This window comes from Neopelma chrysocephalum, unplaced genomic scaffold (genome assembly GCF_003984885.1).
Source record: "Neopelma chrysocephalum unplaced genomic scaffold, ASM398488v2 Primary Assembly neopelma1_296, whole genome shotgun sequence".
NCBI classification, from domain to species: domain Eukaryota; kingdom Metazoa; phylum Chordata; class Aves; order Passeriformes; family Pipridae; genus Neopelma; species Neopelma chrysocephalum.
Genome location: NW_020897958.1, coordinates 21,886 through 32,212, shown reverse-complemented (window position 1 = coordinate 32,212; position 10,327 = coordinate 21,886). Strand labels below are relative to the sequence as shown.

At 60.1% G+C, this 10,327-nt stretch overlaps 1 protein-coding gene across 1 annotated transcript; it reads left to right on the top strand.

The window, feature by feature from the left end:
- Positions 1-1,659: 1,659 nt before the first annotated feature.
- DOK1 (docking protein 1) lies at positions 1,660-8,155 on the top strand. The gene is made up of 5 exons (XM_027704882.1): positions 1,660-1,747; positions 1,907-2,200; positions 4,511-4,622; positions 4,767-4,939; positions 6,620-8,155. The coding sequence occupies exons 1-5, from the start codon at positions 1,685-1,687 to the stop codon at positions 7,727-7,729; spliced, it is 1,752 nt and encodes a 583-aa protein (XP_027560683.1). The 5' UTR covers positions 1,660-1,684; the 3' UTR covers positions 7,730-8,155.
- The last annotated feature ends 2,172 nt before the right edge of the window (positions 8,156-10,327 follow it).

Here is a 10,327-nt window from a genome sequence, read left to right as displayed (position 1 = left end):
TGCAGTCGGGTGGCACCCGGGTGGCACCCGGGTTCCGAGTGGGGAGCAATTGCGTGTGAATCGTTTGCCTGTGTTGTACACTCTGCTATTGGGGTTGTTACTGTTCGTTTTCTTATCTCACTGCTGTTTCTAGTAAATTGTTCTTATCTCAACCCGTGACCTTTAGCTTTTTGTGCCTCCAACACTCCTTTCCATCCCACCTCAGGGGGAGGGTGGGGCAGTGAGTGACTGGTTCATGGTCTGGAGTTTTTCAGTGAAAACACTAAGTTGGAGAATGCTGTTCCTAAACAGGACCCAAGTACACAACTTTGTTACCATGCAAGTGTGAGGGATGGAGCCAGGAGGGTGCAGAGGGGCACTCCTGTAGCAAGGCCCTGCCAAGCTCCCTCCCAGCAGCTGTCCCCACCTGCGGCCATTTCATCCAAGACAGAGGCATGGGCTTGCACAGGAGAAGTGGGCATCAGGGGCCTAGAAAATCTGGATCAGTGGCTTCTCCCTCTTGCCTTTGCAGGTTAATGTCATGCCAGGAAGCCAAGTCATGGTGTCTGGGCCATCAAAGCTGACTGACCAGCAGTACCCTGACAGGGTCACAGTGCCATCAGAGTGCCACCAGGTCATCACAGTGCACTGTGAGCCAGCAAGGTCTGCCCAAAGCACAGCAGGACGGCACAAAGGAGGTTGTGCAAAGCAAGGAGAGCCTAGAGCACTGAAAGCCTGAGCCCCTGGACTGGGGGCTCATAACCAGACACACATAGGGATAAAAACCATTGCTGGGTGTAGGACAGGCAGTGGTGCTGTGGGATAGCAGCTCAGCACTGCCAGGGTGGGCCATCCATGCCCGGGGAGTAGCTGCAGGGGCGTGCTGGACACAGGCCATGCTGCTCCTTGCTCTTTGCCTCACAGTCAGCACCTATCCCACCTCCTGCTGGGAATGCTGGACTCAAGCCTAGCCCTGCAGAAGGCTGTTGGGGCAGACTGGAGTGGCCAGCCACGGCAGGGACAGCGCTGGAAGCAGCCTAGTGCCCCTGGAGTGGCCTTGGTGCCCAGGGACACGGCATGGTTGGAGGTAGAGAGATGTGGATGACATTACCCCATCCACAGATGGTCACAGAAGAAGTCGGGCAGTGCTGCGCATACATAGGGGTGTTTGCTATGATTTCTTCCTTTCTCTGCTCTCTCTGGGAGCACCTGGCTATTTGTTCCACGGTTTTCTTGGACTGTGAAATTGAGCTAAGTGGCCTCTACTTATCCACTTCCTTTTTTCTTGTATCAAAGACATCACTCCTTTTTCCTGTCCTCTGAAACCTCATCCATCCTCTACCTGCTCTCCATATTGCCCTCACTTATCCTCAGTCCATCCAATCACTTTTTTCCCCTCCCCAGCGCGAGCACACGCCTGTCACACGCGTTAGTGCCGTTAATGCTGCGGCAGCGGCCCCTCTCACATCCTCGGGGAAGGAGTCCCGGAGCACCCGGGTGCCGTCACCTCCTGCCGTCCCTTCCGCTGTCGGTAGGGCTCATGCGCGCACACGCACACCCACCTTCACACTCACGCGCAGACAGACACACAGACAGACAGACAGGCGCGCCCTGGCCCCACCCCCGGCCCCTCCTGGCCCCGCCCCGCCCCGCCCCGGCCCGTCCCCGCCCCGTCCCCGCCCCGCTCTGGGGCGGAAGCGCGGGGATGGAGCCGCCGGCCATGGAGGGGCCGCTGCTGGTGCAGCACAGCCACAAGTTCGGCGCCAAGGTGGGTCCGGGGTGGCCGGGGCTCCCCTTCTCCTTCCCCCCCCCTCCTCCCTGCCCTCGGGCCGGCCGGGCGCCCCCGGGGCCGCTCCCGGTGAGCCCCGGCCCGGCCGAGCGGCCCCGCGGAGCCGCGCCCGGCCCGGTGTGACCGCGCTCCCCTCAGCGCTGGAAGCGCGGCTGGTCCGCGCTGTACCCCGCCAGCCAGCACGGCGTGGCCCGCCTCGAGCTGTTCGACTGCAAGGAGCCGGCGGCGGCCGGGCGGGCGGGCACCCGGCGGCTCGCCCGCACCGTCGTGCGCCTCAGCGACTGCACCAGCGTGGCCGCGGTGGGCGAGGGCGGCCCCCGCGCCGGCACCGCCGCCTTCCGCCTGGAGACCCGCGACCGGACCTTCCTCTTCGCGGCCGAGAAGCAGCAGAGCGAGGAGTGGGTGGCGAAGCTGTGCCAGATCGCCTTCGCGGTGAGCGCGGTGCGGGCGGGGGCTGGCCGGGGAGGGGGGAGAGGGGACGGGACGGGACACGGACAGCGGAGTGTGTGTGTGCTGGAGAGATCCCTTCCCACCCAGCGGGAGGCCCTGGCGGCACAGGAAAGGAGACCCTGAGGCAGAGCCAGTGGTCCCAGATTTAGAGCACCCGGCCCCGGGACTCTGGTCCCCTCTTGTTGGCTCCTGCTGTGCCAGCAGTCAGCTGGGTTGCCGGATTCCTCAGCATGTTGTCGGTAATTCGTGGCTGTAGCTCCAAATTTCAAGTTGAGCTCTTCTTCCCTCATACAGAGCCCATCCTTGCCCCTCCACAGACCTGGTGAGGGGCCAGGTGATGGCCGAGGAGTGTTTCTCGCAGCAGAACCACCCCTGCCTTTCCTGCTGCAGCAGCAGCGGAAGCAGAGCCCTGAGAGCGTTGCAGTGCCTGGCTCCAGGACCTGCCTGGTTCCTGGGATCTTCAGGGCCAGTGCACCCCCTCGCCCAGCCCTGTGGCTCACTCCTGCCTGGTGCTGGGGACACCCTGTCTGTGCTGGGCCTCCTGCACAGCCCTGCAGCCCCCAGCCTGCTGCAGCCCCTGGAGCCGTGGGCAGCCAGTGTGACCCACAAAGGCTGTTTGGGCAGCGGGTACCCTGTGAGCGTGGTCATCTGGACCCATGCCTGCCTGACCCGTGGCCTTGGCTCTCCCTCCTGGGAAGTGTTTGCAGAGCCCTGGGTTGGGCTCCAGCTGATGCCAGGATGGTAGTGCTGGGCAGGGCTGCCTGGCAGGATGACTGGCTGCACAGCTGGTGATCCCGGGATCTCCCCACAAGGACCCAGGTGTTTGATGAGTGTTATTTCCCTTTGTCCCTCTTGCATCTCCCTGCAGTCTGCTGCCAGGCCAAGTGTGTCTGTGCACCAGGTTCTGGGCTGACTAGGCCAAGAGGCACTGGTGTGGTGCTGGAAATGACTCTGTGTCTGTCTGGTGTGGTTGTGTTTGCAGCCTTTGCCCTGGAAGTGGCTTGTGGGGCTGAGCTGGGGACACAGCAGACACCCTTGGAGTGGGGCAGGGTAGTGGCCAGGCTGGGGAGCACCTGCTTGGAGCAGGGATGTGCTTGTGCCGTCCCTCCCATGGGAGCCTTCGTTTGTATGCCTGAGGTCCAAAAGCAAGCTGACAGTTTAGGAAGTGGTGAGCAAAAGGCTACAAGGCTGGCATATGTTCTAGAAAGGCCTGACCTGGAGCAGGAGGCACAAGAGCTGCACGTGGCCTCTCTGCACAGAGCTGGAGATGCTCAGCTGTGATTTCTGGTCATCTGCGTGGAGAATGTGATTTTGTGTCATGTTGCTGCCCAGAAGGTAAGCAGCGTCCAGTAGCTTGGGAACTGGGTCCAAAGATCATTTGGAGCTCAAAACAGATTTTTTTTTCCTTTTGAAGATGAGGAAAAGTGCAGTCAAATGGAGCCCCAAAGGGTTCTAGCAGGTCAGGTGGCCCTTGACTTCCCAATCTCAGGCTGGAGTCCTGCTGCACTGGATGCTTTAGCTGAGTGGGAGCTGCTGGTGTCGGCTCAAAGGACGTGAGGTTTTAGCAGTCCCCTTTCTATTTAGGAGCCAAACATGAGGGCTGGAAGGCCCTTTTTGGACCTTGTCTCTTGTTGAGAAGCTCGTGCGTCTGGGTTTTAAACTGAAACTCTTGGAGCTTGCCTTCTGCAAGATGTACCCTCTGCTGCAGCCCCCTCCCACGTGGCCCTGAGGAACAGCTCAGTAGCACTGAGGGTTTGTGTTCCCCCCAGGCCCTTTGGGGGCCTTGCTGCTGGGACACAGTCGCTGACAGTGTGTGTGTTGCACTTTCAGTTCTGCATGTGCTAAAATAGAAGTGTTTGCTTCCTCTCTGGGGCCCCCCCTCTGCCTGTGCAGGGCAGGACACAGACCCCTGTGCTACTGGGTCATCAGCCCCCGCCCCATCCCTACCTGTGGCTGGGCCGTGTGGTACTTTGGGGGCAGCTCTGAGGGTAATGCTGCTGGGAGGAGCTTCTGTCCTTCATCCTGTCAACCCAGAGCCCAGCTGGGGCCAGGGTCCTGCTTGAGGAAGCCCTCTCTGTGCTGCCTGGCCCTGTTTGTCCATGTTCACGTTGGCTCAGGGGGCCCTGGGGTCTGTCGCCGGCTCTGGACAGGCTGGGTATGGGTGAAGGAGAGTCAGGCTGTGGGGCTGGGGAGGGCAGTGGGGCCTTGAAGGGCTGCAGGTAGTGGCTGCCAAGGGGCCCAGGGGCTGATGTGGGAAGAGGGGGCTGGGGCTGATCTGCTCTCCTTTGTCAGGGAAGCGGCTCCAGCAATGCTGGCATGGTGGCACAGCATGGCAGAGAGGGCAGCGAGGAGGTGCCGGCCCTGGAGATGGCCGTGAACTCCATCTACTACTCGAGAGACGAAGGTGGGACCTGCCACTGCCCTGACCTTGGGCCACCTTCTGCGGGGCCTGACCTGCTGCTGCCCCATTGCCGGGGCTGTGGGGGGCACATTGCTGGGGCTGGGGCCGTGTCTCCCCTGCCCTGCCCTGACAGCCCTGTCTCCGCAGTGAACGCCTTCTGGGTGACAGTGCAGCGCACCGAGGCTGCGGAGCGATGTGAGCTGCGCGGCACCTACGTGCTCAAGGCTGAGCGCGACAGCCTCGTCCTGAAGGACCCACGGACAAACGAGATCCTCTACGTCTGGCCCTACCGGCTGCTCCGGAGATACGGCCGGGACAAGGTGAGGAGCAGGGGCCCCCGTGTGCCACGTGCCATGTCCTGCTCCCCGGCAGGGAAGCTCTTGCTCGCTGCTGATGGGTGAGGAGCCGATGTGCCCGACTGGCCTGTAGCAGCCGTGCAGCCAGCCCTGCCAAATGCCAGAACTGCTGCAGCCCCAGACCACAGCAGGGTCACCCGGGACATCTGTCACCCTGACCGTCCTCAGCTCCCTCCTGTGTCACCACACTGGAGCATGGGCTGGCAGTGTGGGCATCCCTCTGCACGGCTGTGCAGAGCCCCTTTCTATGGTCATTGCCCCACTCCTACTGGGGCCATTGCAGCCTCTGCTGCATATCCCTGCCACTGGCTCACTCCCTTCCTTCATCCCAGCACTCCCCAGCCTGTGCTGTGGGCAGCATATCCCTCTGTGTTGCACAAAGCTCTCCCTAGCCTCTGGGGACCTTGGCTCCTGGCAGTCCTGGGTCTGCCCTGGGTTCAGTCCCTCCCTCCCAAAGGATGGTGGCCAGAGCAGAGGGGCTCTTTGAGACACCACTTACTCTGGCTTTGTTCAGTGTGTGGGGAAACTGCTCCTAGCCAAGCTGACCCCTGGAGGTCTGTCCCCTCTCTGGAGTCCTGCAGCAGTGAGTCCCCAATCTGCCTTGCTGCTACCCTGAGTGCAAGAGGTCCCTGTCATGCTGGGCGGGGAGGAAGTGGTGTCCCTAGGGCTGTTTATAGCAGTGATGGTGTTGGCTGCACTCTGCTGATGGTGCTCTCTGTGGCACGTTCCCAAAACAGAGGTGGAAACCGAGCTGCCCCTGGGGAGCCACCTGGCTCATCCGCAGGGTCTGTGCCGGGGCAGGAGGAGAGTTGCAGGGTGTGGGGAGCAGGCAGCTGCACCCACAGGTCCCTGAGCAGGCAGGGGCTGACTGTGCTTGTGTTTGGCAGCACTGACCCACAAAAGGAAGTCTGGCCCCAGAGACTTCTGTAGCAACCCCAGGGACTGCTGCTGCCTGCGAGAGCACCAGGGAGGCAGAAAATCTCCCCTGGTTCAGGGACTGAGGCTCAGGGAGGGTATGGGCACCTGCTGCTGGGAACCTGTGTACCAGAGTGTGTTCAGGCCTGAGCAAGACTTCTCTTTAAAGTACCTTATACCATTAACAGAGTAATGCTGGTAGGTAAATGCTTTGCTTACTCTTGGTGGTCGAGCTGTTGCTTCTGGGCTTTCTCCTGTGGAAAGCCCTGTTTTTCCTCTTGTATCTCTTACTTCCAGATCACTCCCTTCTGTCTGATGCTGACTTACCCAAGGTGCCCATAGTAGTTTTCCCCTGCTGAACTGTCACTCATCTGCTCTCCCTAGTCCCTTCTCAGTATTATTTCCTAGACTATCTGGTGTCAGTGGTTGATGCTGCTGGCATTGCTCAGGTAAGGCAGCAGGTCTCCAGCAGGACCTGCAGCTTTGCCTCTGGGGCACTTGCAGTGATGTCCCCTGAGGTGTGCATCCCTGCCCAGCCGCTGGTCACAGCGGGCCCCCAGGGTGGCCCTTGCTGCGGGACTGGAAGGAACAGGATGTTCACTGCATTCTCTAGCAGGATGTGCAGGATCAGTGCCACAGCCACACGCTCTTCAGCAGGAAGCGCAGCCTGCACGATGCACTGGGTTGGCAGGTGCTGATCAGGATGTGACCCTTCCGCTTCCCCCCCAGGTGATGTTCTCCTTCGAAGCTGGCAGGCGCTGTGACTCGGGACCTGGGAATTTCACCTTTGAGACCACGCAGGGCAACGAGATCTTCCGCCTTGTGGAAGCCTCCATCCAGGAGCAGAAAGCACAAGTGGAGGAGAACCGGCAAAGCTGCGACTCGCTGGATGCAGACAGCCCCAGCGTGGCACAGATCCGCCAGGCCCTGGCTGATTCCCTGAGCCTGGAGCTGCCCACCGAGGGGAGCGATACCCCGGCACCCAAAGTGGGGCTGGTGCCCAAGGCCAGTGCAGCGGCAGAGGAGAGAGACGCCACGTCTCTGCTGAAGACCCGAATTCTGCCAGAGCTGCCCGTGCCACAGAGCAAACCCCCAGCCCCCAGCACGCCCCCGCGCTCCCCTCTGCCCAAGGTGCTCCGGGCCGTGGTGCCGGCTGAGGACCCGTCCAGCGTGTACTCGGAGCCCCTGGACTCAGTGAAGGGCCTCCGGCCCTGGCCGGACCCGCTGTACTCGGACCCTGTGGACAGCAAGGCCACGAGCGGGGCCAAGGCACCCGGCGGGGCCTCGGAGGAGACGAAGCTTCGGCTGCTGGTGCCGCCGTACTCGGGCACCTACAAGCAGGGCCGTGCTGAGGGTCGCAGCCAGGCACCGCCAGCGCCCGGGCAGAAGGAGCACATCTACGACGAGCCCGAGGGCCGTGCTCCCCGCTCGCTGCCCCCACCCTGCATCTACGACGAGGCGCGGCCCCCGGGCGAGGCCTGGCGCACCCAGGGCCACGACGGCAAAGGCGGCTACGAGTACCCCTACAACCCCAGCACTGATGACTACTCGGTACCCGCCTTCCAGGCCAAGGCCAAGGGCCCCAGGCCAGTCCCTGCCCCCAAGCCCCAGGCACCCTTTATCTCCAAAGGTGTGGAGAGGATCGAGGACCCCGGGAGGTGGTGGGGAAGCGCTGCTCCTGAGAAGGAGGTCACCAAACCTGGCCTCAACAGCAGCAACAACAACAATGTGGAGGTGCTGTACAGCCAGGTGGTGAAGCCCCAGCACCTGCAGAAGAAGGAGCAGTCTGTGGATGAGTGCAGCTTGTCGCCTGTCTATGAGGACTTAGGAGAGATATAGGGTGCTGCTGCTCTGTATCTGCCTGGATGGGACTTGGTGTCCCAGTGCCAGCTGTGCTCCTCCATGGGTCTGGGGTGGGGCTTAGGGGTGGGGATTGTTTGGGCTCAGGCAGAGCCCCTCTTGCTCACCAGTGCTGAGGCTGCCTTTCCCTGGAGTGAAACAGCAACAGCAAGAGAGCCGTGGCTGGCACAGGTGCCAGGGTGCTTCTCCTGCTCTGGAGCTGGCTCTGCTGCTGCCTCCTGATTGCAGGAAGCCTGGCTGTGTTGTCCTGTAGCTGTTGCTCTGGCTCTGCTCTGGCTTCCCCTCTGACCAGGCTGCAGGGCTCGGATGCCCATTGTGGTGCGTGGAAGACTGCTTGCCATCAGTCTTCAAAAGTATTTTTATACAAAATTATTTTAATATTAAAGTCTGTATGTCTCAGAATGACACGTTTGCCTGTCTGAGCTGTCAGGATGGATGGGGAGATGCTGGTCCTGCTGTGGAGCAGCTGAGCACTGTTCATATGGACACATTGGTGTCTGTGCCAGAGGTACTGAGCTAAGGGGAAACAACAATGAAAAGTGCATTCCAGATTCAGCTGTGGCTGGGATGCCCTGATGCCAGGGGATTAAGGGATGTGAGAGTCGGGCTCACAGATATCTTTATGTGCTGATCAGGGCATGGATGTGATGGCCTCCATGCATAAGGCTGGGCAGGGACAGGCTCCAGCTCTGCTGCAGCTCAGTGGCTGTTGATTAGTCACAGGATCTCTTGTTCCCCAGCTTGATCCCACTGCTGATCTCCTGCTGCTCTTGAAAGGCCTGGGATAGCCCAGTCTGGATCCCATTGACTTCAGTGGCAAAATCTGTGATCTGCGTGGTCTGAGGCTGATTGCAGTGTGGCCAGCCTTGGGCAGGAACCTATGCAGGGGAAAAACACGTTGTCCTTTTGGTACTGGTTTTGAGAGATTTCATGTCCTTCTGTGTAGGGTCAGATGAGGCACCCTGGTACTGGCTGCACCCATGTCTGGATGGGGCTGCTGGTGACTTCTGCAGGTTTAGCAGCCTGTCGATAGCGATGGCAGCGTGGCAGGCAGGTGACAGCACTGGGCTGTACCTGTGCAGAGGGCTAAGCATGACTTCTGCAGCCCTACCTCAGACCCAGGGAGCCAAAAACTGCTGGGGAAGTCTGGAGGATCAGGTTCAGGTCCTCAGGCTGGTGAGATGGTGACAAGGTGGTGGGTTCTGACTGGCCATTTGTCTACTGCCCAAGTTGCAGGGGGAACCCTCAGCCCTGTCACAATACAGCTCAGCTGTAGCCAGGACCAATTTGTGGCTGTTCTGGGCTGGCTTGTCTTCTCCACTGGGGTTTTGCTGCATGAGAAGGGAAAGAAGCCTAAGGGGTTTTGAGAATCTGAGGGAGGCTGAGGCAGTTCCTGCTGGGAGGAGGGGCAGGAGAAGAGGGTGTTAGCTGCTGGGTGGTCCCTTGCTTGTGTTCCTGTCCATGGTGGTTCCATGTCCATATCCCAAGAGCAGTTCTGCCCACCTGCTCCAGAGATGAGCTCTGGGCATTGCTTAGGTAGCCCAGGCCACCTGCCCATAATCCTTCCTCATGACTCCAGTGAGAGGCTCCACAACTTAAACAATGAAGAGCAGCCTCCCTCTGGGTGTTTGTTCATGTCCATCCCTGTGGGCACCTCCGTGTGCTGTGTCCGTGCCTTCCCGTGGAGCTGAGCGTGCTGGGCTGACCCAACTGGCACCTAAAAGGCGACAGTGAGGAAGGAAGATGCTCCAGCATCTGTACTAGCCCAGTGGTCCCTGCACAGGCCTGCTCTCCTCTTGGCTGCAAGGAAAGCATATTTATTTTTCTTGCTGCAGCAATAGCATCTTCTCTCCTAACAGGCAACTCAGGACTTCCAAAGACTTTCCATCTCCTATCTGCCGCCCTCCCTCCCCCACCTGGTTCTGTCATTCTCGTGTTGTTGCCTGGTTTGCACACCCCAGGCTGGGCCATTTGTATGTGTATCACTGCCCTTTGCTCCTGTCCCTTCCCCAGCAGTGTTCGAGACAGGCAGAGCTGGCCACCAGCCTGCACCCCATGAGTCCATATCCCTGTGCCTGCAGGGGTGTCTGCCTTGTTTTCCAGAGTACCTGCCCTTGATATCTTGCTGCAAGCAGCTGCCTGAGATGCCAGGGCATGGGAAGAGCAGGCCCGTGCCCTTGGATGGGTCTCAGGGCCTGTCAATGAGCTGAGAGCCCAGGGAGAAGAGAGGGCTCTGACAGCTCTGCACTCCTGCTGAACAGCCCCCGGGCAGGATTGTGCCTGTGTTGTGCCCTTGCTCAACTGCAGCTGTTTCTCAGGAAGCACAGGTCAGTGCTGGGATAGCAATGCTCTACACATTATAAACCATAGGCAGAAAGTGAACATTATGGTGGATAACTTTATTTTGAAACAGCTTGTCAGAACGAAGTAAGTAGAGCACAAACTGTGCTGGTGCTTGGCATTAGGGGGCTGGTAGAGACCACCCCACCTTGGCTTGGTTGAGCTGCCCTCAGCTTCTGCCCTGCCAGAGGCAGCTGCCCTACACCTGCACTGAAAACCAGGCTGACGTGTGCCAGC

Coding starts and splice junctions, on each gene's coding strand:
- DOK1 (XM_027704882.1), top strand. CDS start 1,685: ATGGAGCCGCCGGCCATGGAGGGGCCGCTGCTGGTGCAGCACAGCCAC. Junction 2,201..4,510: donor TGTGCCAGATCGCCTTCGCG/GTGAGCGCGGTG, acceptor CTCCTTTGTCAG/GGAAGCGGCTCCAGCAATGC. Junction 4,940..6,619: donor GGAGATACGGCCGGGACAAG/GTGAGGAGCAGG, acceptor CTTCCCCCCCAG/GTGATGTTCTCCTTCGAAGC.